General features: G+C 42.7%; 1 protein-coding gene across 1 annotated transcript in view; it reads left to right on the top strand.

Annotated features, from left to right (window-relative positions):
- crhr1 (corticotropin releasing hormone receptor 1) overlaps positions 1-26,288 on the top strand; it is a 153,671-nt gene that overhangs the window by 65,231 nt on the left and 62,152 nt on the right. Inside the window, exon 5 of the mRNA XM_026917177.3 lies at positions 8,783-8,868. Coding sequence (XP_026772978.1) covers positions 8,783-8,868 — 86 coding nt within the window. The remainder of the gene's footprint in view (positions 1-8,782; positions 8,869-26,288) is intronic.

Raw genomic sequence — 26,288 nt, 5'->3', positions numbered from 1 at the left:
GTGGTGCTGGGGATTGAACTCATGACCTTCCGATCAGTAGTCCAACCTCACAGGTTTAATAATGTTTAAATGTGGTGAGTTTGTAGGCCATGGAAGTCACTTGACATCATTTTAGTGTTCATTAAATCGTCGTTGTGATATTATCATCCTGAAATATGGGAAAGAGAATTTGCACCATAGGGGTCCCCTGGCCCTGTAAAGTTGCCTTATAATTGTTGGCCGTTATACCATTATGCAAAGCAATCATTGGACCAAATGATTTCCAGGAGATGGCTGCTAAAATCCTCCTTTAGCTTCCTCCAAACACAAATCCATCCAGATGCGGGACATATGGTGAAAGTTGACTCATCTTTCAAAATATGTGGTTATTTTTGTGACTTACTTACGCAGCATTTAGCAACTACTAAGTGTTCATCTATCCCTGTTACTGAGCTTGCAGTTGTGATCACTGAACCTCTTTGCTGATGCTGTTTGCACATGTTGGCTTTTGAAATTGTTCTCTTTGCTCTTTACTACTTTGAAATCTGACATATTAAAGAGATAACTGTCAGACTTGTTTTCCATACTGTTAGTTGGCAATTAAGTAAAGAATAAAAAACAACAGAGTGTGCTATTATAGGAAAATAATCAACAACAGGATGGTGTGATGCAGCCTAATGTGAAGAGAAGTTACTCTTACTACATCAAAATTGATAATTTTCCAATAACAGCACATCCCAAAGTGTTTGTTTCCTCATACTACAGCAATTTGCCAATGATTACAATTTGAATCAAAGCATTGTTGTAAGCTACAGGGTGTAGATACAGGACATAAGTGCATTTGTTTTATTGGGGTAAATCCAAGAATCTCAATCAAAGTTCATAGTAGGGTCACAACACAGGCAGGTAACGTTCAACGTGAATAGCCCATAATGATAAACTGGGAAAACAGGCAAGGGTGTAAACCAGGAGAATGTGAAACTAGGAAACACGGAGAGACATACTTAACAAAACCATGGTATGGTAAGACTTATCAAGCATGGTAAGACTTCGCAATGAACAATGATACACAGAGGATATAGAAAGGTAAATTAATCAAGAACTAGAATGGAACAGGTGAACACAATCAGAGAACAGGCCAAAGACATGACAGGGAGAGTAGCCCAAACAGAAACAAAAGCTTTTTATTCTGACCCCACCCCTTTCTTTTATAGGTGAGAATATAATAAAGGTCCAGCATGATAAAAATTTAGATGAGGTGCTATGGGACAAGCTTCAGTGCATGATATATTGAGTTTATATCTATATCTATATCTATGTTCTGGCTGAAGTTCTACTTTTCTGCTTCAGGCTCAAATGCTAAACAAACGCATGTACACACACACACACACACACACAAACAAGAATCAAGATGAATGAAGCAGCAATCAAAGAGCCGAATTGGGGCAGCAACCCCAGAACACCACACCTACCCACCCACCTGCACACACACACACACACACACACACACACACACACACACACACAAATTCCAAGCAATAAGAAAGCCCAGTTACAGAAATAAATGATAAGCCACTGTAAATCCTCCACTGGGCCTTGCCTACTGTAATCTGTTCTCTCTAGCTGTTATTCAGTGCATGTGAGGATGTGTGGATTGTGTGAGAAGAGGGAACAGTGTGTGGGTGGTAGAGCACAGAGACATGTTTCTGATGAATGCATAGTGGGTAATGCATCACTTTAATCAGCAGCTCATATTTTCACTCACACCAAGTAATTACTCGCTAAGAAACGTTCACATTCTTGTGAGCTGCACAGTCATGATGATTCACATACACGCATTACAGGTTTCACAGATTTAAAGTTTGTTGTGTCATTGGTTTGAGGACTGAGTTTACACCGAGTGACCTTGGCTTTTTTAACTGCAATGAATATGTTCAAAACTCTACAGTGGTAGTTATCATGGTCCAGTTGTACCTGCTGACAAAACTATAAACATGTCTCAACAGGTCAGTGTACATAAATTGTGGAATAATTACAAAAATGTTCATTAGAACCATATTAATTCCAGCGGGTCTGGTTTGATCCTGAGTTCAGATTTTGGAGTTTGCGGGTTGGAGTTTGAGATCTAATAGACACTATACAACTTTCAAAATCTCAGAATCACTATACTGCTCACACTGCATGACCTTTAGCACTTGCGATAGCAATGTTCACAATACACACTTGATTCCACAACAGGTTCACACACTACATAATCTTTCATCAGGAGAGATACCTGACAATCCCATATCACTCTTTTCTCAGGCATCTAAACACAAGAGCTATCTGACATGTGACTTGCTCTGTGGTGGTTGATTCTGCCCTATGTTGTATGAAGTATGTGTGTTCTGCAATGCTGGTATCTGTATCTGTATCTATATAATGCTCCAAATATTTATATGTCTTTTTGTATTCAGCGTTAAACCCAAAGTGAGCATATCCTTTCAATTCCCAAGAGGCAGGAATACACCGTGGATTGGATGCCAGTCCATCGCAGGGCACCATGAACACACGTATTTACACACTCATTCACACACTCATTCACACATTCATTCACACCTAGGGGTTATTTCTGCAGACACTCCACCTACTGGCACACTCTTCAAAAGTGGGAGAAAACTGAAGAACCCAGATGAAACCTATGCATACATAGGGAGAACATGTGAAACTCTGCAGGGACAATAAACTGAGCTCAAGAACAAAATTGAGAACCTGGTGCTGCCATTTCTTGTGTTTTGGCCCAAATATCCAGAATGCATTGTTCTTCTGCAATACTTTGGGTATTTTTCCCTCTCTCACCCAAATGGCACACCTGACCATCTCACTCATATGTGGGCCTTCATCAAACTGTTGCCACAAGTTGGAAGCACACAACCATATAGGATGTCTTTATATTCTATAGCATTGCAGTTTCCCTTCACTGAAACCAAAGGGCCTAGTCCAAACCTTTCCAAGCATGACAGAGTTCACAAACCAAGGTAAACGAAGACATGGCGTGCCAAGGCTGGAGTGGAAGAACCTGAGTGGCCTAGACAGAGCCCTGACCTTGACTCCACCGAACACCTTTGGGATGAATTAGAACGCCAACTGTGCCCTAGGCAAACCTTTAACAATCCAAAAAAAAACCCTTGAGGAACATTTTTTCTAAAAGTGTAGCTCATGAAAATAGATGCTAGGGAAAAACTTGTTTGCACTACTGATCACTTTCATATGAATTCTAATTGGCTGTTAAAGACTGTAAAGCTAGATCAACAGTGATATTAGACAGGAGGGCTAAAATCAAATATACAGTATGTCAATAGCTCAAGGGTGAAACTCCTAGAACTAAGCAATGCATTATATCACAAGATCTCATTGATGGCATAATAAGAGAGACATGGGACAAACTAACATACACACACCCTTAAGGGCAAACAGACAGCAGCATTTGTGATTTCTGATTTTTTTAACTGTTTCAACTTCATAATGCTCCACTGGGTTAATGTCATTTCCTCCAAATACCAAACATGGTAAATGGAAAAACTGTAACCCTTTTATTCAAACCAAAAAGCAGTAAACTTATGGTTCTCTCCTCTGTTCTTTTTGGAGTTTGTACTTTGCTTAGTGCTTAATCTATCTACTTTTAGGCATTTTGGAGAAATAAAAGTATGATAGAGTAAATAATCCACCTAGTTTATGTTCATTACACCAGTGACTGTATTTCTCATGTGCCTTGTAATCATGACATGTCTGTCACTGATAGGCTGCATGAATCTACAGTCTGGGACAGAAAGAAATCAGCCCTAAGCTCACTTCTTCATACCATTCTATGTATTTTCCCTATGACCATAGTTAGTCCTATTGTGCTTGGTTCCATAAAAATCCCAAATAATCCACTTTAAGACATTTGTAAGAGCAAATAATCTAATATGGATGCTAAAAATGAAACTGTATATTGATGTCTTTTTATCTTTGAAAGACAGGGGGCTTAGTGCTGCATGTCCTTATCCATATACCTGCAGATCAGTATCTGTAGACCTCTTTAAGCTTTTCACAAAGCTAACTCAATCAGGTCAACTTAATACAGCTGTTCTTTATTGGAGCATGGGACTGAGTAAATCCCTATTTGGATTAGATTAGGTTTACATTGGGAGGTGGGGTAATGTAATTATTACCAGAGTGACTCTGGGATTTTAGTTCCATCATGTCAGTATTTTCTATTTTTTTTTTTTTACAAGGTGTGCATGTACGTGTCTGGAAAGATTATACCATATAAAGTGCCTATGTATAAAATCACTACTAGAAATAACCCCAGGTAATATATGTCCTGCCTGTACTGACATGTCAGTAATGTTTCAAATATATCCTGTGGTAAAGAAGGGAAGCGCTCACTCTTTCTTCCACTGAAACCAGACCAGAACCAAATATTGACCAAGCTAAAAATGCATAAAATATACATGATGTTGGAAAGGGCTTGTCAGAGAAGTGACATTTTTTTGGTAAGTTATTGGGTTCCTAGCACAGGTACAGTTTATGTATGTTATGTAATGTGACCTACTAATGATCAAGTGCAACTTGCTTTGCCACAAGCCCTACACAAAGTGCTTGTAATTATGAACAAAACAATCAGTTTGTATTAAAATGAAGTGTGTGCTGCATGCATGGAATTTTTAATGTGATGATCATGTGTGAACCATGCATGAAGACACTTCCACATCTGTGATTTATACAGAGATCACTTATCCCGTGCAAATCAATCATAATTACTGTAGACATACTCCAGCAACATTACAGACATATCTTTAGAAGTTTCATCCAAATAGTACTTAACTTGTAGCTCAGCTAACTACATTCTTAAAGTATCTGGCCCAACACGTCACTGTATCGTTTTCCTCAGACAATGCCACAGCAAAAATTCCATTCCTGATTGAATTTTAAGCCTTTCAGTGTGGAGTATATCCAAACTATTCAATTTTAGACCCAATTCTGGACATGGCATCCTGACATGGCAGTCTCTTGGCATCGGAGACTGAAATCTGAATAGATCCTGTCAACAGCAAATGAAATTTAAGAGCTGAAAAAGTAAATACATTTAATACAATTCCATGTACTGTTCCTTACAGTTTCAAGTCAGAGCTCAGGCTACAGCATGAGAGCCTGTACAACATGAACTTTATAACTAACTAACTAACTGCCAGAAAACTGGACTGCAATTGCTAAAGCCTTGAAACAACTGACTGAGTAAAGACTGCTCTCTCACTAGCTGCATATAACTAGGCAGTTAGCATTCCTAGCACACTAGCTAATAATTACTAGGTAGTCAGAATTGCTAGCTGCATACTGTTTTACTGGGTATTTAGCAGTGCTAGCTAACTACCTGCATATTACTCTGTGGTTAGCATTGCTAGTGAACTAGCTGTATATTACTAGGTAGTTAGCAGTACTCCTAACTAGCTGCATATTATTAGATACTCAGCAGTGCTAGCTAACTCGCTGCATACTGCTACTAGGTCGTTAGCTTACTTATTGCTGCATTGCATATGTGTGTGTGTGTGTGTGTTCATAATCTGTTTCCAGTTTAAAAATATATGGTGTAAATCTGCCATACCACAATATGGGGAGCTTCAGGGATTTTTTTCTGTATAAACTATAGATCCCTACAAAGGAGGATTTCCCTTTTTTGGAAAAGTTCTTAGAACCTCTTGCGAAAACTAGAACTGGTACTCATCCAAAGAGCCCTTTGGGGAACCTTTTTGGTAAGAGTGCATTTCCTGTTTACTACTGCTGCTTTTTTGAGGGACAGCTGTACTAGTCCTATGAAAAACCATGAATGTTCCAGGCTTCCCAAAGTTTGTTTCAAGTGGTTCTCAGAAGCACCGCTTAAAAATCACACATAAAAAGACACAGAGAGAGAGAGAGAGTGAGAGATCCTTGTCCCAAGTGCAGTGCTGTTCCTACAAAATGGCTGTGTAGCTTTAGATAACAATTCCTCAGTGTCATAACCTCACAGTGAATTCTAGGCTCCATCTATCACTCCATTCACTGGGACTTTTCAAGACGTTCTAACACACAATACTTTTTTTCTAGGTATCACTGCCACACATTGCTTTCTCACCCACACGTGCTATGTTAAAAGTCTCCATGGAAACCCATGTGTACCCACAGAAACAGAAGACACCACAGGAGGTGTCTTGGAGGTGTGGGCTGATGGGTAGTGGTTTCAGTATCAGCCTACCTGCGTGGGTATAGAATGCATTAGCTGTTCGGCGCTATTTTTACCATGTCAGATTGAATATCGATGCATTGTCTGAGAAGTGCTCAGAATATCATGAGGTCACATATTGATCGTGGCCCGCCTGGAATGTTGGCTGGAGCGATGCATAAACATAAATCTTCTTTAGTGACAGGATGCCGACTGAGCCTGCAGCTGCTGATGGGCTTGAAGTGAGCATTACCTCAGAAACACTGACCCTGTACTCCTGCCGGAATAAAATAACTAAGAAACAGAGAACATTTTCAGTTACAATACTAATACCACATTCTTGGTGGAAAAAATTGTAAAATTGTAAATGTAACATTACATTGCAATTGCAGAATGTGGAATACACAAACCAAGTCGTTTTTATAAATATAAAGAGATGAAAAGAATGAATTTATTTCCCCCTGTATCAGTTATGTAGTGTTACTGTAAAAACACTCTCTGTTGCTCGAAATGTCCAGCTATCAGTTATAATTCCAGTACCCATCTCTTCACAGCGTTTTGCTTTTGTTTTTTCATACATCTTTAGCACCGCATGTGTACTGAAATGCAGTCTGAATTTCATACTGTGCCTTGAGCACATTTAACAGTGATCTACAACCCTCATTCCTAATTTGAAATGGATGCAAATCTAAAACCATGAATCGACGTATTGACTTTTTTACTGTTATTGCTTAAATACGGTTGGACATATGAGTTTGGCACCGATATTTGCAGGAAGCGTTGGCTGTTCAGTTGCTGTTGATGTTCATTGTGGTGCCTTCAAAGATGGCTGCCATATTCAGTGTATTTTCAGATGCGTAAGCAACTTTCGTATGACACTTTAGACAGCCAATACTTTTTTAAATAATGACACAATTTCCTTCCTCATTTATGTAAAGGCAAAGTCCAAAACCTGCCACCCCAGTAACTAAAAAAAAAATAATTCTGTGATTTAACATTGAGCAGCACATGCTCTGAAAAAAAAAAAAAAAAAACCTCACAGGAGCTGACCCATAGTGTTTCAGCTTTGGTTCATTACAATTCTTTTGAGAGATGTTTCTAATATTAAAATTGATAAACTATACACATATTCACTCACTTTCAGTAAGCACTTTATTTAAACAGCTCCATGTTGTAGTTGAGATGTCTTTTCAATAAGTGACTCTGAGTGTTATTTCCTGATTGTGTTTGTGGTTTAGACTGGTTGTTTTCTCCATGTTTTTGATTCTCTTTGTCCTTTTTTGCTCTGTTTACCTGATCGTTTGACTGTTTTTTACCTCAATTAATTGGTGACAATTAAGTTCTTTTTGGATCAACATGAGCTATATTACCTTAAGGAACAAAAAATACACAAATAACCCAAACAAAAAAATAACACTTTATGACCGTGATTTATAAACAAGATGCAGAATAAGTAGAGATGGCATAATATTACTTTTTCTTTTCTGATACTGAAACCTTGAGTATCAGCCATTACCGATACCCAGACAATATATATTTTTTTCCTTTAAGAACTACATGATTTTTTGAAAAACTGAACCCCTTAAAAAATACATAGCCAAAAACACAACTTAGACAAAACCACAGCTTTTTTATTCACTTAAACTCATTCACAGAAAAAGACTTACATTGCAAATATAATAAAGAAAAAAATATGAATATAATAAAAATCAATCCTATTACATAAAATACAATTAAGTCTTTTTATATGTAATCATTCAAATCCAATCCAATTCCTATCCAATCTTTTCCATTTATTACAGGATTGGATCAAATTCATTCTCTTTTTTTTTTTTTTTTTTTTTTGCTGGTATTGGCCTGATACGTGTGCTATCTAATAATCTAATATTTATATTAAACATATTATGTTCTGGAGTGTAACAGTGGAGTAAATGTGTTAAAAGTGCTCCCTTTTTTTGAGAAATCTTTTTTTTCTGTACCTGTGACTCACCTTATGCTGTTTTAGATAGTCCAATATGAATACTCTAAATACTTCCCAAAATCAGTTTCATCCCAAGTCGCACCCGTGTTTCAGTGGATAATCTCACCTTGATATTGTAGCTTTGTACCTAAGAACAGCTGCTGTAATCATAAACACTGTCCTGTGCTCATTCCGTGACATTTATTCACAATATACTCGTACTGAACATCCTCAACACACTTAGTACTGTTTGTCTTTACTCTTCTCCACATGTATACTGTACTGATTTATAATCTGGGAAGAGGAGGGCTTCCCTTTGGAGTCTGGTTTCTCTCAAAGTGTCATCCTCACGTCGTCTCAGGAAGTTTTTCCTTGTCACTCTCCCCTTATGGCTTGCTCATCACAGATCTAACTTTAAATCTTTCTATCAAGCTGTAATGCTATACAAATAAAACTGAATTGAATTGATTTGGACATGCTGTCCATATTATTTAAACAAGCAGTATTTGTTGTACTTGTAGTTTTCAGCATGATGCTATGAGTTTGTTCCTTGCTGACATGTCCTGCCACAAATCTAGAAATGGCTAACTTTGGAAATTTTCTTTTTCTTTTTGATTTCTCAGATAATGTCTACAGAGAATGTCTCCCCAATGGAACCTGGGCGAAGAAGGGGAACTATTCCCAGTGTCAGGAAATTCTCAATGAAGAGGTAGGGGCATGCACACAATGGGTTCCACTATCCCTCAAATATACAGGAGTTTAGTCCAATGTTACTAGAAAATGCTTTGTAAAATGGGTGGGAAAAGTACAGACAAATTGCTCTTAAGTAGTAGGAGTTTAATCATGCAATAATGCAGGCTATTCTTCCTAAAAAAATACCACTTATATTATATGGGGTGTAATAAACATTTAAACTTAATCAGCCCACATTCCCTCATCTGAAAAAGTAAATTCCCCTTTATATCAAATCAGGATAGGCTACACGGTTTTTAAAAAAAATACACACTTCTCCTGTGCATGCCATTTTCATAGGCTAATATGCTAGCAGACTAAAATCGTATTAGCATATGAGCCGGCACTATTACCATTGCTTCTGCACTGACACCATGTAGACAAAAGCACAAAGATACACACATTCTCTCTCTCTGAAGCTTGAAGACAGATTTTCTTGGTTGGTTCAGTCCAGGTTTAAGAACTTCACTGCAGAGATTGGGAAATTTATAGCTAAAGATATGAGACTCGGCTGTTTAAAAAATAAAGAAATAAAGATTTAGAGAATAAAATCATAATATTTGGAGAAAAAAGTTGTAATAATTTGGGGTAGAAGTGATATAATGAGAAAAATGACTCAAAATTTTGAGAATAAAGTCGTAAGGCTATCGTGTAATAAGCATTGATAGCCTTGAAGGTGGCCACTGCCTGTGATTTCTCCTTCAACAAAAGAGACAATAACTTCACTAAAACTTCAACGTCCCTCATTTTAAACGTTGCTCTGATATGTACTATTTTGTTGTTTGTTACGACTTTATTCTTAAAATATTGCGAATTATTTCTCATAATATCAGATATTACAACTTTTTTCTCAAAATATTGCACCTTATTTAGGGTTGCCGGGGTCACGGATTTTAAGCATAATTGAGACAATTCTGAACAAACAAGATTGGGGTGGAAAACTAAAGTCGGTTAAAGCGAAACCTGGCAACTGCGTACACCAGCAATACCTTGGCCAGAAGGCTAATGTTTAATTAGCCGTGTTTAATTATGTTACATTCTAAAAGTGCTAAGAGTAAAAGGATCACACAAACACTACCATTATTAATTTTCAATGATTGTACAGTTATAATGTTGAATGTTTTAATCAACTGAAAATGGAAACATATTCACACAATGCTTATTTTTCCTATATAAAAAAGTATCATATTGAGCCACTGTATCCTATGGTATCATATCATATTAACACCAGTCAAATTTTGAGTAGCTATTTTGTCAAAAGATTATTCATTTATTAGTGGAGCTACTTATAGCTACTCAAAATTTAACCTGGATAAAAAGTTATAAAAGTTGTGCAGTACAGCACAGCACAGTTATAATGATTCATGAATATGGGCTTCATAGAAAGGATTGCAAAGATATTGACAAGTCCATCTTTAAGCAAAGAAGCAGCACAGCTACTGTTTGGTTGTAAGATTTATCAGCTGCCATCTATTGTAACATGAGTGGTAAAAAAAGAGAAAATAAATAATGTATAAGTCCTCTACTTTCTGCTGTCTGCTCTTTGGTTATCTGCTTTCAGAGTGAGCATTTAAGCAGGCACGGCAGGAGGCTGTCTGTAGGGAGGCTCTTAAAACGAGAAACCGTTTTGCATCCACAGTATTAGATTGGGCAGGGTTCAATAATGCATACGCTGACAGTTATATAGAAGGAGGTTGGACTTCAACTCCCATTAAATCCGTGTAGTAGGCCATTACACCCAGCTATTGGCTTTTCCTCATCTCGTTCCTGGGATAGTCGGCAGTTGTTTGCAAAATCGTGCCCTCTTTTCTTCCCACACAACGAGTGCAGAGGAAACCACTGCTCACGCCAAACAAGGCCAAGAGTTTTTTAGGAGCAGTGAATTTCAAGCAATCTCTCCAGATGTCCTATATAAGAAAGTTTAAGAGGAATATTACAAACGGAATATCGCTGAAACAGCATTACAGACCACTCTTCTGCAGTACTGCTGCACAGCATAAAATGCTCGCTTAATTGTCCACACACCAGCTGAGTCTCACATTTTATCATAAACAGCCATCACATCTTGCAGTGCATCAGAGATAAACATCTGCAGAGCTTTTATTTCCATCTCAGTCTATTTTAGGCTACAACAGACTACATTCTGCTAGTAAATAGTTGAGCGAACTTTTTTTTTCTTCACGTTTCATGTTGCACCATCCGCACAGGCACAGTAAGACATATTTTGTGCCTGGTTACTTAATGAGCTGAGTATAAGGTGTTTTATTTGTGTATTTGTTTATGAGATGTTGTTTTGGCTTTATTGAATATGAAAAATGTGATTTTTGCCCTTAACATACAAGAGGCATGTTCAACCTTAATTTCCCAGTGTGTATTGCTTGCATGTGATAAAAAAGTTAGATGAATATATCAGTAGCAAAGTTGCAGAAACTAGTGATTGTGAAACTTTATATCTCCCCCATAAACATATCAACCATTTTATGATAGTTTGGATATGAGGGTGCTACACTTAATCAATTCCACATCATGGTTGGTGATTAAATTGTTTTTATTTCCTTTGGCTTTTGTTTGTTTTATAACAAGAATAATAGATTTTTTTGAAAACTGCTGTTCAATGTTAAAAGAAATATATTATATAAGAGTTAAAGCACAATGAGACGTGATGTTATAGGAAAATAATCAATGACGGCATGCTGTGATATTCCTCTTATAACATAGACATTGAACACATGACTTTTTTATTTAAAGAATGACATGTCATACGTTTTATATATTTTAGTTACATTTAATTTGTCCATGAAACTAGTTATCACTTACATTACATTATGGCAGAGGTTAATAAGAACAAAAAACACCTCATCTTGTCATTTTGTCAAGAAACTAGAAACTGCTCTTTTCTGGAGACTTTCCTTTGTTGGAAAACTTACTGATAATGCTGACACTGGAGACTCCTTCCATAAGTCCATATGTCTGCTAAACAAAAGTGTCATAATGACTATACAATATGGACAAAAGTATGTGGACACATGACCTTCAGACCCATATGTGGTTCCCCTTCAGGAACTCGAGCTGCGTCACGAAACGCTATGGGAACGCCCCCGCGTGACCGCGCTCTGAATCACGTGTCTAATCCGTCCAATGGATGGGCGAGACGTCACGGGCGGGGTGACGTAGCGACCCGGAAGCATAAAAGCCCGAGCGGCGAGCCCCGCGTCAGCTTCCTGTTTTCAGCAAGCGCTCTGTGTTTATTGTCTGTCTTTTGGTGTTTTATCGTTGGCATGCCTAAAGCCAAGGTTAAGACTAAGGGCGAGAGCGGGCAGCGCTTCAGGCCGTGTGTTCCTCCCTGTCCGCGATTTATTACGGGCGGGGATACACACAGTCTGTGCGTTGCCTGTTTGGGAGCGGAGCATGTTCAGTCGGCTCTCGAGGGAGCCGGCTGCGCACATTGCGAGCGTTTACCGCTGCGCACTCTCCGCTCCCGCTGGGCTCTCTTTGAGGAGGGAGCCCTCACTAGCGTGCCTCGCGGTGCCGGCCCCGCTTCTGCCGAGGCAGAGCGGCGGTTGCGCTCGTGGGGCTCGCAGATGGACCTGGCGGAGGGAATGAAGACGGGCCCGTCCCTTTCTCCTTCCTCACCCTCCAGGTCCTCTGTCCCCTCCCTGGGCTCGGAAGCACGCTCTGCGGTTTCTTCCCCCCGGGGAGCGGACTCGGCGCTCCACCTATCGTCCTCCGAGGAGGTCGATGTGGAGAGCGTCGACCCTGAGCCGCAGTCTCCTCAATACGGGGAGCTGCTCGAGGTGGTTGCACGGGCAGTCGCTAAGCTTAGCATTGACTGGCCCGCTGAGTCACGGCCTGAGCCTCAGGGCTCTAGACTGGAGGAGCGTTTTTTGCGCAGTAGGCCGCCACCTCCGCCCCGGAGCCTGCCCTTTTTTCCGGACCTCCACACTGAGGTGTCGAGGTCCTGGAATAGGCCATTTTCGGCCCGGTTGTTCAGTCCCACGTCTTCCCATTACGCTAATGTGGCGGGGCTGGACTACTCCGGCTACAGGGCCATGCCCAGGGTTGAACAGACGCTAGCCAGCTATCTGTCCCCTGCTGCTGCATCGTCCCTGAAGGCTCCGGCGTTGCCTACCAAGCCGCTGCGGACCACCTCAGCGCTGGTAGGCAAGGCATACACGGCAGCAGGTCAGGCCGGTGCGTGTCTGCACACCATGGCGGTGTTACAGGCGTACCAGGCTGACCTGCTTACAGAGCTGGATGAGCAGGGGGAGAGTACGTCTGAGCAGGTAGCTGAGCTCAGGCGGGCCGCTGATCTGTCCCTCCGCGCCACCAAGGAGACCGCCCGTGCTATCGGTCGGTCTATGGCAGTCCTGGTGGCAGCGGAGAGGCATCTCTGGCTGACCCTGTCCGATATGAAAGAGAAGGACAGGGTCGTGCTCATGGACGCCCCGCTTACTCCCTCGGGCCTGTTTGGCGACGCGGTAGACTCCGTCGTCGAGAGATACCAGCAGGCCCGTGCTCAGGCGGCGGCGTTCCAGCGGTTCCTCCCCCGTCGCTCTCTAGCTCGTGGGGCTGCCGGGCGGGGGCAGCCCCCTCCGTGTACAGCCCCCTCCTACAGGGAGGCCCAAAAGCAGAGCGTCGCCTCCCGTGCTCCCCCGAGGCGGGAGCAGGAGTCGCGACGACGCTCTGGGCCCGGCCCTTCGGGCACTAAGGCGGATCTGAGGACCGTCCTCATGTCCAGAAGGGCCGCGGCTAAGAAGCCCTGATGGTTTTGGCCCAGGGCTTCCGAGGGCGGGCCCCTCTGGGGCGACGCGGCGTACACCTCATCTTACGGTGCCCGGGTCCCCCCCAGTGCCCTCAGGAGGTCGATCTGCCAACCCTGCCACCTATGGTGCTTCAGGGCGCAGCGGTCTCCAGCGAGCGCCTCTCCCAGTTCTCGCCCGGCAACGTAGCGGGTCTGGGAGGCTCGCGGCCTCTCCTGAGGCCTTCGCAGCGGTTAGCTCATTTCCCCCATGTCGGTTCGCCGCCTCAGGGCACCCAGCCAACCGCTTCTATTACACCAGAGGTCAGTCTCGAGAGACTGATTCCCTTAGTGAGCTTTCTGGCAGCGTGGAAACTTCTGCCGAATGTGTCTCATTGGGTCCTGCGTACTGTAGAAAGAGGCTACCGAATTCAGTTCGGCTCGCCTCCACCTCATTTTTCTGGGGTTCTTCCCACTGTGGTGGGTCCCGAGCAGGCTCTGGTATTGGAGCAGGAAGTACGTACTCTCCTGAGGAAGGAGGCCATCGAGGTGGTCCCTCCTCACGACAGGGAGTCAGGGTTCTACAGCCGGTACTTCATTGTTCCCAAGAAGGGGGGAGGGCTGCGTCCCATTTTGGACTTGCGGCAATTGAACCTCTCAGTCGCTCGACTGAAGTTCAGGATGCTTACGGTCACTCAGGTCGTGTCTCAGATCAGGTCCGAGGACTGGTTCGTCACGATCGACCTAAAAGATGCGTATTTCCACATCTCCATCCTTCCCCCGCACAGGAAGTTCCTGAGGTTCGCTTTCGGGGGCGAAGCTTACCAGTATCGGGTTCTTCCCTTCGGCCTAGCACTCTCACCCCGCACCTTCACGAAGTGCGTGGATGCTGCCCTGGCTCCTATGCGACTACAGGGCATCCGCATACTGAACTATATCGACGACTGGTTGATTTTAGCTCATTCAGAGCAGATGGCGGCTCGGCATCGAGATGCCGTTCTCGCCCATATGAAGGAACTGGGGTTAAGACTAAACGCCGAGAAAAGCGTGCTTTCTCCAGCTCAGAGAACCGCTTATCTAGGCGTCGTGTGGGATTCGACCACGATGCAGGCACGTTTGTCTCCTGCTCGGATCGAGTCGGTCCTCACAGCGGTCGCGAGAGTGAAAGTAGGCCGGTCACTCACTGTAAAGCAGTTTCAGAGACTGCTGGGCCTATTGGCAGCTGCGTCCAACGTGATACCGTTTGGCCTGCTGCACATGAGACCCCTACAGTGGTGGCTCAAGACCAGGGGGTTTTTCCGAAACAGAGGAAACCCGCTCCGCATGATCAAGGTCACGCGACGATGCCGCCGTGCCTTAGCTGTGTGGAGAGAACCTGGGTTCTTGTCTCAGGGCCCGGTCCTGGGAACTCCTGGTCGCCGCGTAGTGCTAGCGACGGATGCGTCCCTCACCGGATGGGGAGCGGTCATGAGTGGCCGTCCTGCCCGTGGTCTGTGGAGCGGCCGCCATCTCACTTGGCACATCAACCGCCTGGAGATGCTGGCCGTGTTTCTAGCTCTGAAACACTTTCTCCCAGACCTAAGAGGCCGCCACGTGTTGGTGCGCACCGACAACACGACGGTGGTCTCTTACATCAACCGCCAGGGAGGTCTGCGTTCGCGCCCCCTTTACAGGCTGGCGCTCCAGATCCTTGTGTGGTCCCAAGGGAACCTCCTCTCATTGAGAGCGGCCTACATCCCTGGTCATCTCAACGTGGGAGCGGACGCCCTGTCGAGGCAGGGGCCGGTGCCCGGGGAATGGAGACTCCACCCCGAGGTGGTGGAGCTCATATGGCGTATGTTCGGCAGAGCCCAGGTGGATCTGTTTGCGACGCAGGAGACGTCGCACTGTCCCCTTTGGTTCTCTCTGATTCATCCAGCTCCTCTTGGACTGGATGCCATGGTACAGCCGTGGCCGAGGCTGCGTCTGTACGCCTTTCCTCCGGTCGCTCTGCTCCCGGGAGTTCTGGAGAGAGTGCGCCGGGACGGAATTCGTCTACTGTGAGTAGCCCCGTTCTGGCCGGGCCGAGTATGGTTCTCGGACCTGATTTCCCTCCTAGACGGCTCCCCATGGGAGATTCCGATCAGGAGGGATCTCCTCTCACAGGCGGGGGGCCATCTTCACCCCCGCCCGGAGCTGTGGAAGCTGTGGGTGTGGCCTCTGAGGGGGCACAACTCCGCGCTTCCGGTCTCTCAACCGAGGTTGTGGAGACCATCCTCCAGTCCAGAGCTCCCTCTACGAGGAAACTGTACGCCCTGAAGTGGAAACTTTTCACTTCCTGGTGCGGAGACCGCCGGCTTGACCCTGTTCACTGCCCAGTTGGTACAGTGCTGGAGTTCTTGCAGGCCCGCCTCTCCGCGGGACTGACCCACTCCACCCTGAAGGTGTACGTGGCGGCTATTGCGGCCTGCCACGCCCCTCTCGATGGCCAGTCAGTGGGCAGGCACCCCTGGGTGACACGTTTCCTCCGCGGTGCGCTGAGGATCAGACCTCCAGCTCGATCTCGGGTCCCCTCGTGGGACCTGGCCGTGGTTTTAGAGGCTCTCTGCAAACCCCCCTTCGAGCCCATAGAGGAGATTTCGGACCGTCTTCTGACGTTGAAAACTGCCTTTCTCTTGGCAATTTCCTCTCTTAGGAGAGTGGGGGATCTTCAGGCCCTCTCGGTGGCCCCTTCCTATTTAGACTTTGCACCTGGTTTGGCCAAAGCATTCTTGTACCCCCGAGCGGGGTACGTACCGAAAGTCCCCTCCTCGGCACCACGGCCGGTCATGCTGCAGGCTTTCTGTCCTCCTCCCTTTAGGGAGCCCGACCATCGGAAGCTCAATTGTACGTGTCCAGTGCGAGCACTGGACGCGTACGTCCACAGAACTGCCCTGTGGAGAAAGGCGGACCAGTTGCTTGTTTGCTTTGGTCCCCCTAAGAGGGGTTGTCCTGCTTCTAAGCAGACCCTCAGCCGGTGGATTGTAGAATCCATTTCTCTGGCTTTCGAGTCCTCTGGTCTCCCCAGTCCCCTGGGGGTCAAGGCTCACTCTACCCGAGCGGTGGCGGCCTCTAAGGCCTTTCTGGCAGGTGTGTCCTTACAGGACATCTGCAACGCGGCGGGATGGTCCACGCCCCTGACCTTTGCTAGGTTTTATGACCTAGATACCCGGGCCACTCCCAGCTCCTCTGTCCTTGTGCCTTAGGCTTGCCTCCTCCTGGAGGCAGGGACTTGTAAGTCTGGCGGCGTGGGTATACTCGTTCCCATAGCGTTTCGTGACGCAGCTCGAGTTCCTGAAGGGGAACGTCTCCAGGTTACGTATGTAACCATGGTTCCCCGAGGGAACGAGACGCTGCGTCTCGGTGCCACACTTCCGGCGTCCCTGCGGCGCTTGCTTCATTTTCCAGTAAGCTAACGCGGGGCTCGCCGCTCGGGCTTTTATGCTTCCGGGTCGCTACGTCACCCCGCCCGTGACGTCTCGCCCATCCATTGGACGGATTAGACACGTGATTCAGAGCGCGGTCACGCGGGGGCGTTCCCATAGCGTTTCGTGACGCAGCGTCTCGTTCCCTCGGGGAACCATGGTTACATACGTAACCTGGAGACGTTCTTCCCCAAACTGTTGCCACAAACTTGGAAGCAAACAATTGTATAGGATGTCTTTGTATGCTGTAGAATTAAGATTTCCCTTCACTGGAGCTAAGAGGCCCAAACCTGTTCTAGCATGACAAGGCCCCTGTGCACAAAGCGAGCTCCATGAAGACATGGTTTAACAAAGTTGGTGTGCAAGATCGTGAGTGGCCTGCAAGGAGCCTTGACCTCAACCCTACTGAACACTTTGGGGATGAACTGGAATGCCGACTGAACCCCAGTCCTCCTCTCCCAACATCAGTGCCTGATCTCACTAATGCTCTTGTGGATGAATGGTCAAATCATCACATCCACACTCCAAATTCTAGTGGAAAGCCTTCTTAGAAGAGTTACTTTTAGTGAATCAACACCTTCTGACCAATCAGATTCGAGAGTTCACCTATGATGGGGTATAAGTTACATTATGTTACATTTTTCCTTGTGTGTTTTTAAACGGCGGCTTAAAACACCACAATCTTTTCAGTCTAAATTGAAATACTGTGAAAATGTCTGGAACTGGAACAATGCTACGCTACTTCTCAGCTAATCCCCATCCGCATTCAGCTTCCTGAACACTATTTTAGATGAATTATCCTGAATTAGAGCTACAGTGGTGATGGGAATTCTGTTGAGGCATTGGTCATTAGTGCACTCCGCACTTTGCTGTTTCCTCTGTCCATAATGTGGCCGATTCAATTCATCAGTAATTTATTAGGCACTTTATTAGTTGAGTCAGGGGTGTTGGATTAGAAATGGCAATGAACTGTGCAGGCCTGTGGCTTACACATTGCAATAAAAGGTGTATTCCTCACAGTTGGCCTATTAGAGGCTAACAGAGATGGAGCATTAATGTAAAATCCCGGGCTACCTTACTTCAATTATGAGCTTTTTGCCAGCTGATAACTTGATACTGAAAAAAATGATAAATAATACTACAAAAAATCCATACAAAAATTCATCATCTACTTTGAGCGTTCAGATGCTATTTTATTTACTATACGCTTGCAGTATATGCATTTTTGAGTGATTTACAGAAGACAGCTGTCAGATTTTGGTCCAGAAACTAAGAGCGGATAGTATGTTGCTTCTCATATGAGGGGAAAATGGCATGTCACATCTCTGTGACTCTGTGACTTTTGGATTCACCAGAGCAAAATAATATTTAGAAATTTTTCCCCACCACCAAAATGGGTGAACTGATTGCATGGCTGTGTCCCAGCTTGTCCCTGGAGAATCAGCTAGGTTATTTTCGTCTGTTTCCTTTTTCCAAATTTTCTCCAGAATGGAAACCTATCTATGTATTTGTGTGATATGTCTTCTTATACACATACTTATATTTTTATTACATTTGAATAAATGCTCAGAATTACCTTAGATTTACAGCACATTAAAAATAGTTGATAAAAAAAACACATTTGCATGCTAATGAAAACACAAGTGTGTGTGAAGCATTTCTCTCTGCTCAAGAGTCCTGAAGAACATATGAAGAATGAGATCAGCACTCTAGGGTACATTTGTTTTAAAAATGAACCAATATTTAATATACGAAATAATCGTGAATAGAGAAGTCGAGAAAGACTACTTCTTGTTGCTTTCATCACCTCACAGTTAAACACATGGAGAGAAAGTAAAGACACTGGCCAGACTCAGATAATATTTTTTATTTGTGATGTGAAGACAAAAAAGATCTCATAAACAAAATGGTCTCCAACTACTAGGGGACTTTGCGTCAAGGTCGCAAACGTAATTACTAACTTTATTAGGAGAGGGTGTGGTTTATGTTGACATAGTCGTCTCCACAGGAATGCTGTTTGTTTTCTTTTAGCTGTATGTCACGGATGATTTGGAGACGCATGCAAGTCCAGAGTGGGCAAAGACTAAGTCTATGTAACACAAACACAAACTAGACAAGCATGGGATTAACATGAACATGGCATGGATGAGACAATCAACAAGGATGCTACTTACAACAGCTGCTAGACACTGAGTGCGATACAAACGTGACTCATTATGCACTGATGCGTGACATGGACGTGTGGTGTGCAGTGGCTGATGGGTGCTGTAGTCCCAATCCACTATTGGCACTAACCTGACACTGTATTAATTAGGGGTGTAAACCTCAGGCTTCCACACGATACGATAAAATTTCAGTCTTTAAGGCAGCAATTCAATATTCAACAATATCACTGAGTCTGCTACAATGTGATTTCATAAGCCAATGATTCGATTTTTGACAATACCACTGAATCTACTATGATACAGCATCAGAGGTAGCATTAATTTGTGAATGATAATGTAGACAAGGACTATTTTAATAAATAAATAAAGTCTTAGTTTAAGTTACGAGCAGTATAATAATCGAATTATTATTGTAGTCTTGATTCATTTCAGTCGTTGTCTTTTAAAACGATGCCTCAATCCAAATCTTCCAGTCATTCCACCCCTAACATTAATGCACTTAACTAGCTGACTAGCTTATCATTAGCTAACCATTTTTAGCTTAGTCAGATTTCCAGCCAACCAAAACATGGGGCAGCACAGCAGAGCTTCCACTTGCCCAGTGGGACCGCACATGAATTTATTATTTGTCCACCAGTGTGACTGCTTCAATTGTTTAATTGCCCAAACCTCAATGTATTACATTACTGTATGTAAAACCTGGTTTATGGAACCAAATCTTCCATTAGGGAACCAGGATTAGTGAAATTTCTACTTTATGTTGGTATTTCACAGTGGTAAAAATGACTCAAACTGGCAATAAATAAATAAATAAATGAATAAATAAATAAATAAATAAATTTTTGTTCCTTAAAGTAGTAAGGACCATCTGTTAGTGAATACAAGCTGCTTTTTAGATGCTTCAAAAGATCAGGAAAAATGTTGAGTATTTACTTTTTACAATCTGTCATGTAACCCTTTATTAAACAAATACTAGATGTGATCTCATGACTACAAATTTGTATGAAGGCACTGTATGAACACAATAATTTCGCAAACTCGGGAGCTGTTTACAACTCAGCAGCAGGACAATTGTAGAATTTTTTGAATTAGGCACACTGGAATTTATTTCAGGCTTTTTTTTCCCATGAATTATAATAAATTTGATTATTCAGTACTATGAAGTAAGACGTAGAGTGTCAACATTGGCACATATGACTCCAAGGATGTTCAGTACCCCCCTACACACACACCTCATATTCACACACAGAACCACACACAAATGCAAAATGCCAAGCAGACGGGAGCTAGCTACCAGTGATCTCTGCCATCTGTTTCCTGCTGGACTGGAGATTTAATAATTAATAAGTCCACTCACCAAGGGGAACATGTGGTTGTGCTACAGTGTTCATGCAATCTAGACTCTGGTGGCCGCTAGGCTCGTTTAGCACCTTGACAGCGAGCAGGATGCAGGCAGTTTCTTCCTGTAGAGCTATAGCCTTCTTGAAACCTTTGAATCTGTGTGAACATGGCCACCTATGATAGCCACTTATGATTGGCTAGTGAATGGCTATGGATATTTGTGGCTAGTGAATGGCTATGGATATAGCACTTTTGTAATTACAAGTTGTTGATGTCAGTGACTAATCTGGAACCCTTCATGTTTCCCCTGAAAAAAATCAGGTCTCAGCCCACAAAATCTGATTTATACTGCCACCAAAATGTAGCTGATCTGGAACCAGTAACAATGATGTCAGTGGTTTTGGGGCCAGTGTCAGGAACGTCATGTCAGGAATTTTACACAAAATAGAGAAATTCACTCTTTTGAGCTGAAGCCTCAGACTGGCATAGTAAAGGCTCTGGGCTACTAATCAGAATGCCATGAGTTCGAGCTCCCTTCGACACTGCCAAGCTGCCAGTATTATACCCTTGAATAAGACCCTTAACCCACTCACTGACCCTGTGCTCTGATCTCAGCTTACTAACAAGCTGGGCTATATGAAGAAGACAAAAAAACTATTTGACTTTATTGTTCTTGTATTCTTGACGATAAAGGTTGTCTTCTTTTTCTACCCAGTTAAAAGCGTATCTAAAGGATGTGTCTTTGGAGGCTGAAATACAGTATGTTCTCAGAATCTGAGTTAGAATGTGTGCAGTTATTATTTTTACCCTACCAGAAAATCTGACGTGGAAATTCCAGGTGTTTTGAAGATTATTGTTGACAAAATCCGCTAAATGAGGTAACTAACTGTTTCTCCTGGCAGCCGTAAAAAGTTCAATCTTGTCATACATAATACAACTTGCTTTGGGCAGCTTTATACTCAGAATATATTAGCAATAAAAAACATGTATCTGTCAGCTGATCATCTTCTGTTATGATCAGTGTCTATTTGTTTTGTGCTTATGAGCATTTAAGGATTTGACTTTGAATGGCAGAATATTGATTGGCTCGGTGGAGCGTGTGGAAACGTTGGCCTGTTTTTTATAACTGGATCTGTGAACGAGCACCAGCTCTAGCACCTGCACTGGCACCTTGTCAGTGAAAAATGTGTAACAGGTATCAAAAATAATAAATCTGCACATTCCTCACGCTTGATGGAACCGAGAAAACCTTCCAAATAGTGTCTGTGCTGAAATGTCATTCTTCTTGCACGAAAGCCCTGCAAAATACCAAGCTATTAAAAAAAAAAAACTCAAATGTCCAGACTAAAGCTGTCAGAATCCAAATAAAGTTTGAGAGTTATTTCAACATGCTTTATGTTTTATCTGAATACTGCTTTACTGCGTGAGAAGATACTGTATGTCACAGCTGTGCTCCTGCTCCCGTTGCACAAATAACCAGGCCATTCAGAAAAAAACACTCCTTCACTTCCTCTTCTGTATCAGCTGAGGGAGTATTTAATTTTTGTTTGTTTGTTTGTTTACAAACTTTAGCTGGTCATTTTCACTTGAGTAATATGTCCGCTCTGATTGGTCAGAAGGTGTGGATTCATTTTAAGCAGCTCTGACTGTAGTTACAGCTGCAAGACAAATCATGGGTTTATATTAAAGTTTCTGTGAATGGAAAGGGGGGAAGTAGTAGCTCAGTGGTTAAGCCATTGGACTCCTGCTCAGAAGGTTGAAAGTTCAAATCCCAGTGCCGCCAGGCTGCCACTGCTGGGCCCCTGAGCAAGGCCCTTAACCCTCAACTGCTCAGTTATATGAATGAGATAATTGTAGGTCGCTCTGGATAAGGGTGTCTGCCAAATGCCATAAATGAAAGGAAGTTTATTTAGAATTTTTGGAAGGAGTCTCCAGTGTCAGTGCTTTGTAACATTCAGGGTTAAGCTGATAATTTACGTTTTCTAACATAGGAGAGTCTTTACACTTCCTGGTTTCTCGGTAACACGACAAGCTGAGTTTTTTTGTCTTATTAACTTCAAGAGAGAGAGAACGAGAGAGGCTGGTGAGGGAACGACTGCTTATAGCATCTACAACATAAGTGACAACAGGTACTGACCTGTCTCACAGACGGTCCACAACATTAAACATAACAATAAATGGATAAAAAGTACAATGTGGTGCTCTTTCGTAAAGGCATAAGATAGAATAAACCAGTTCAGGGTGGTGACAGTAACTCCGCTTTGCATCGGGCAGCATCACACCACCCAGTTATTGATTATTTTCCTATAACAGCATGCCCTGGCTGTTTGATTCCTTATTTAATCACATCCTAACGACCTTTTTAAATGTTTTTCTCCAACCAGCTGCTTTCTGCTTTCTGAGTCTTCCTATTCTATGAAAAAAGGATTTTTTTTTTCTACCCCAGCAAAAAATGCACAAGATTTATTAAAGATTAAAGATTCATTAAATTCATCGAAGATTGTAGTCGCTGTAAATTCTTTGATATTATATTATTAGGAAGGTTGAGAATGAGAATTTCAGGCTTTCTGATTAAAGAAGCCTTTTTACAGGTTTGATACTCTTTATACCCCCTTGTTCCTCCTCTATTTCTCAGGTCATGTAAGCGCTAAATTTGTTTTGCCAATCCCATGAGCTGTTCAAACACAAAAAAGCACTTTCGCACGTGCTTGAGTTGATGCCCTCTTAAGGATTAAGGTAAGGCAGAAGCAATGACAATGGGGCCAGAGCAATCCAGCCATTCCCTAAAGTAACATGGTGCTAATGCAACGCTGGATTAAGTGTCACCCCAGGTGCTGGTGAGAGAACAGCAGCAAGGCTTGAAAAGCTTGTAAAGGTAGTAGCATGGACGCTAAAAGACCGGAAGTCATGTCTAAAAGGTCTGGGGAGGTTTAGCTTTTTAAATGCCAGGAAAGTAATGAAGTGTAAGAGTTAGCTTGGCTCCATTTAGGATATTGGATTAGTGCTGTCACATCAGGCCTGAATGACTCTAACATTTAAGCATGGTAAACAACATTGTCAGATGAATAAACATAGTATGAAAATGGAAGGAAGGTAGAATGGTGTACTCTTCCAAATCAAATCACACAAAATTCAAAAGTCATGATTGCTACAAGTATACCCATGTCTCAGAATAATCCATGAGAAGTACATTAGGTCTAAGGTATACTTACTGTTTGCGTCTGATATATTAGCATGTCCAAGTAAACACGGACAGGAGTGGACTAGGTGTGAAGCATGCCCTTCTTACAGATTACTTTTAATATACACTCACCGGTCACTTTAATAGGAATACTTGTACACCTGCAAATGTATGCAGTTATCTAGGCAGCCAATCATGTGGCAGCAGCACAATGCATAAAATCATGCAGATACAGGTCAAGAGCTTCAGTTAATGTTCACATCAAACATCAGAATGAAGAAAAATTGTGAACTCTGTGACTTTAACTGTGGCAGGGATGTTGGTGCCAGATCCTCACATCCTGTGAGCGGAGGATCTTTAGGCTGAAACACAGACTCACAGAAACTGGACAGTTGAAGTCTGCAAGAAGACCAGGTGATTTGTTTTCTAATCTTCAGCTGTCCAGGATGGGTGAGCCTGTATCCATGATAGCCTCAGATTCCATTTCTTGGCTGACAGGATTGGAACCCAATGTGGTCTTCTGCAGTTGTAGCCCATCCACCGAAAGGTTCGATGTTTTGTGTACACTGAGATGCTTTTCTGCTTAAAACGGTTGTAAAGAGTGATTATTTGCATTACTCTATCCTTCCTGGCAGCTCAAACCATGTCTGGCCATTTTTCTCTGACCTCTCTTATCAACAAGGTGTTTCCCACCCACAGAGCTGTCACTCAGTCAATGTTTTTTTTTTTTTGCACCATTCTGCGTGACTCTAGAAACAGTCGTGTGTGAAAATCCAAGAAGATCAGCAGTTTATGAAATACTAAAACCACCCATCTGGTGCCAACTTCCATAAGACAATTAAAGTCACAGAGATCACACTTTTTCTTCATTCTGATGTTTGATGTGAACATTATCTGAAGCTCTTGACCTGTATCTGCATGATTTTTTTGCCTTGTGCTGCTGCCACATGATTGGCTGATTAGAGAACTGCATGAGTATGCAGGTGTACGGGTGTTCCTAATAAAGTGGACGGTGAGTGTATAACAGTGTCTGCAGCAGAGTTCACGTCTACCTTGTTCGGTGTGGCCTAGCTTTAACAGCTAACTGTCCATTACCTCAACAGCTGAGGACTTTAGGTCCTTGAGATCACACTTTAATATAGACTGTACCTTCTGTCAGCTTAAGCACAAGCCCTCTGCAGAAATCTACTAAGCATCTGTACTTTTGTTCCCAGGAAACATAGAGAGAGTGCAACAACACATCAACAATCTTCCTCTCTTTTAGTGTGTCATGTTTTATGCTGACAATGTCATGTATTTATTGTCCCTTTAATTCCCTACTGCTTCATTCAACCATGGCATGTGTTTAAGTTCTCTTATTTCACACAGCAGGATTCTGCTAGTGTTAGAGCGACTCAGCCACATGTTTAATCTTTGCCTCAGGCAGCTGTCTGTAAGATGAAAGGACATATTGACTATTTGCGAGAATTTGATGCAGGACATCTCGTTCTCTGATAAGTGTCATTTCCATCACTCGCTCTTTGAGGCCTGCTGGCATAAAAAAGCGTTTTTCTTAAGCAAAAATTCACACATGATACTGATATTGATCAAAGGCATATTTAATTTGCATATTCCCAGTAAGAGCCTTCCTAGAAGATCTAAATTGTCCTAGTGTGACTCATACTGAGGGTGTGAGACCATGACACTATCTGTATCTGTATCTGTATCTGTTTAGTGCTTCAAATATCTGTATCGGTATTCAGCTTTGAACCAGAACTGGACATGGTGTAGAATGGAGGTTTGTTTGTTTGTTTGTTTGTTTGTTTGTTTAGTTTTAAATGAAACGTGAACCGTACCACTATGGAAAACAATAAAAAAAAGAAAAGGAAAAGTAATTTTCTAGTCACAAAGCATAACAACAAAAAGCAACTTTATTCGACTTGTAACAGACGATTTGTAGCAGGATGCAAGTACATATGCGAATCATGTCGTTTATTGTGGGCAAACCAGTAACTGTCATCATAATTCATATCATAGGTCAAAACACAGGCAGACAGGCAGTTTGTCATTGTTTGTGGTTTTGTGTTGGCTTGCTTATTTTTCATATTTTGTGTAATTAATAGCACAAGGATGAGATTGATAGAGACTCCAGAGCACTTCTATAAGTCGCTCTGGATAAGAGCGTCTGCTGGATGCTGTCAGTGTAATAAAAATAAGTTATTTAAACCTGACAGGAGCATGAGTAGGTATGAATGTTTCTCTCCCAAATCTACAGGATTTAAAATAATACCAACTTTAATAAAAGAGGCCCAATAAATGTTACATGTTAATGTTTTTAATATGTATTAATACATTTATTTGTAGACCCAAGCTAAAATATGCTGTTCAGCCCATGGTTTGTGTGGATGTATTTTGAATTTTAGGCCAGTTTGTATAGGGATGTGGTAGAAGTATGGTTTTATTTTGGAGCTCAGTAAGGCCACCTACAGATGATCAGTGCCAAAACCGCTTTGCACCACTGAAGTCATTGTTTCTCTGTGGAGGGAGCGG

The sequence above is a fragment of the Pangasianodon hypophthalmus genome, chromosome 13, assembly GCF_027358585.1.
Source record: "Pangasianodon hypophthalmus isolate fPanHyp1 chromosome 13, fPanHyp1.pri, whole genome shotgun sequence".
NCBI classification, from domain to species: Eukaryota; Metazoa; Chordata; class Actinopteri; order Siluriformes; family Pangasiidae; genus Pangasianodon; species Pangasianodon hypophthalmus.
Note: the sequence above shows the minus strand (reverse complement) of the source record. Positions and strands in the feature narration are given on the sequence as shown.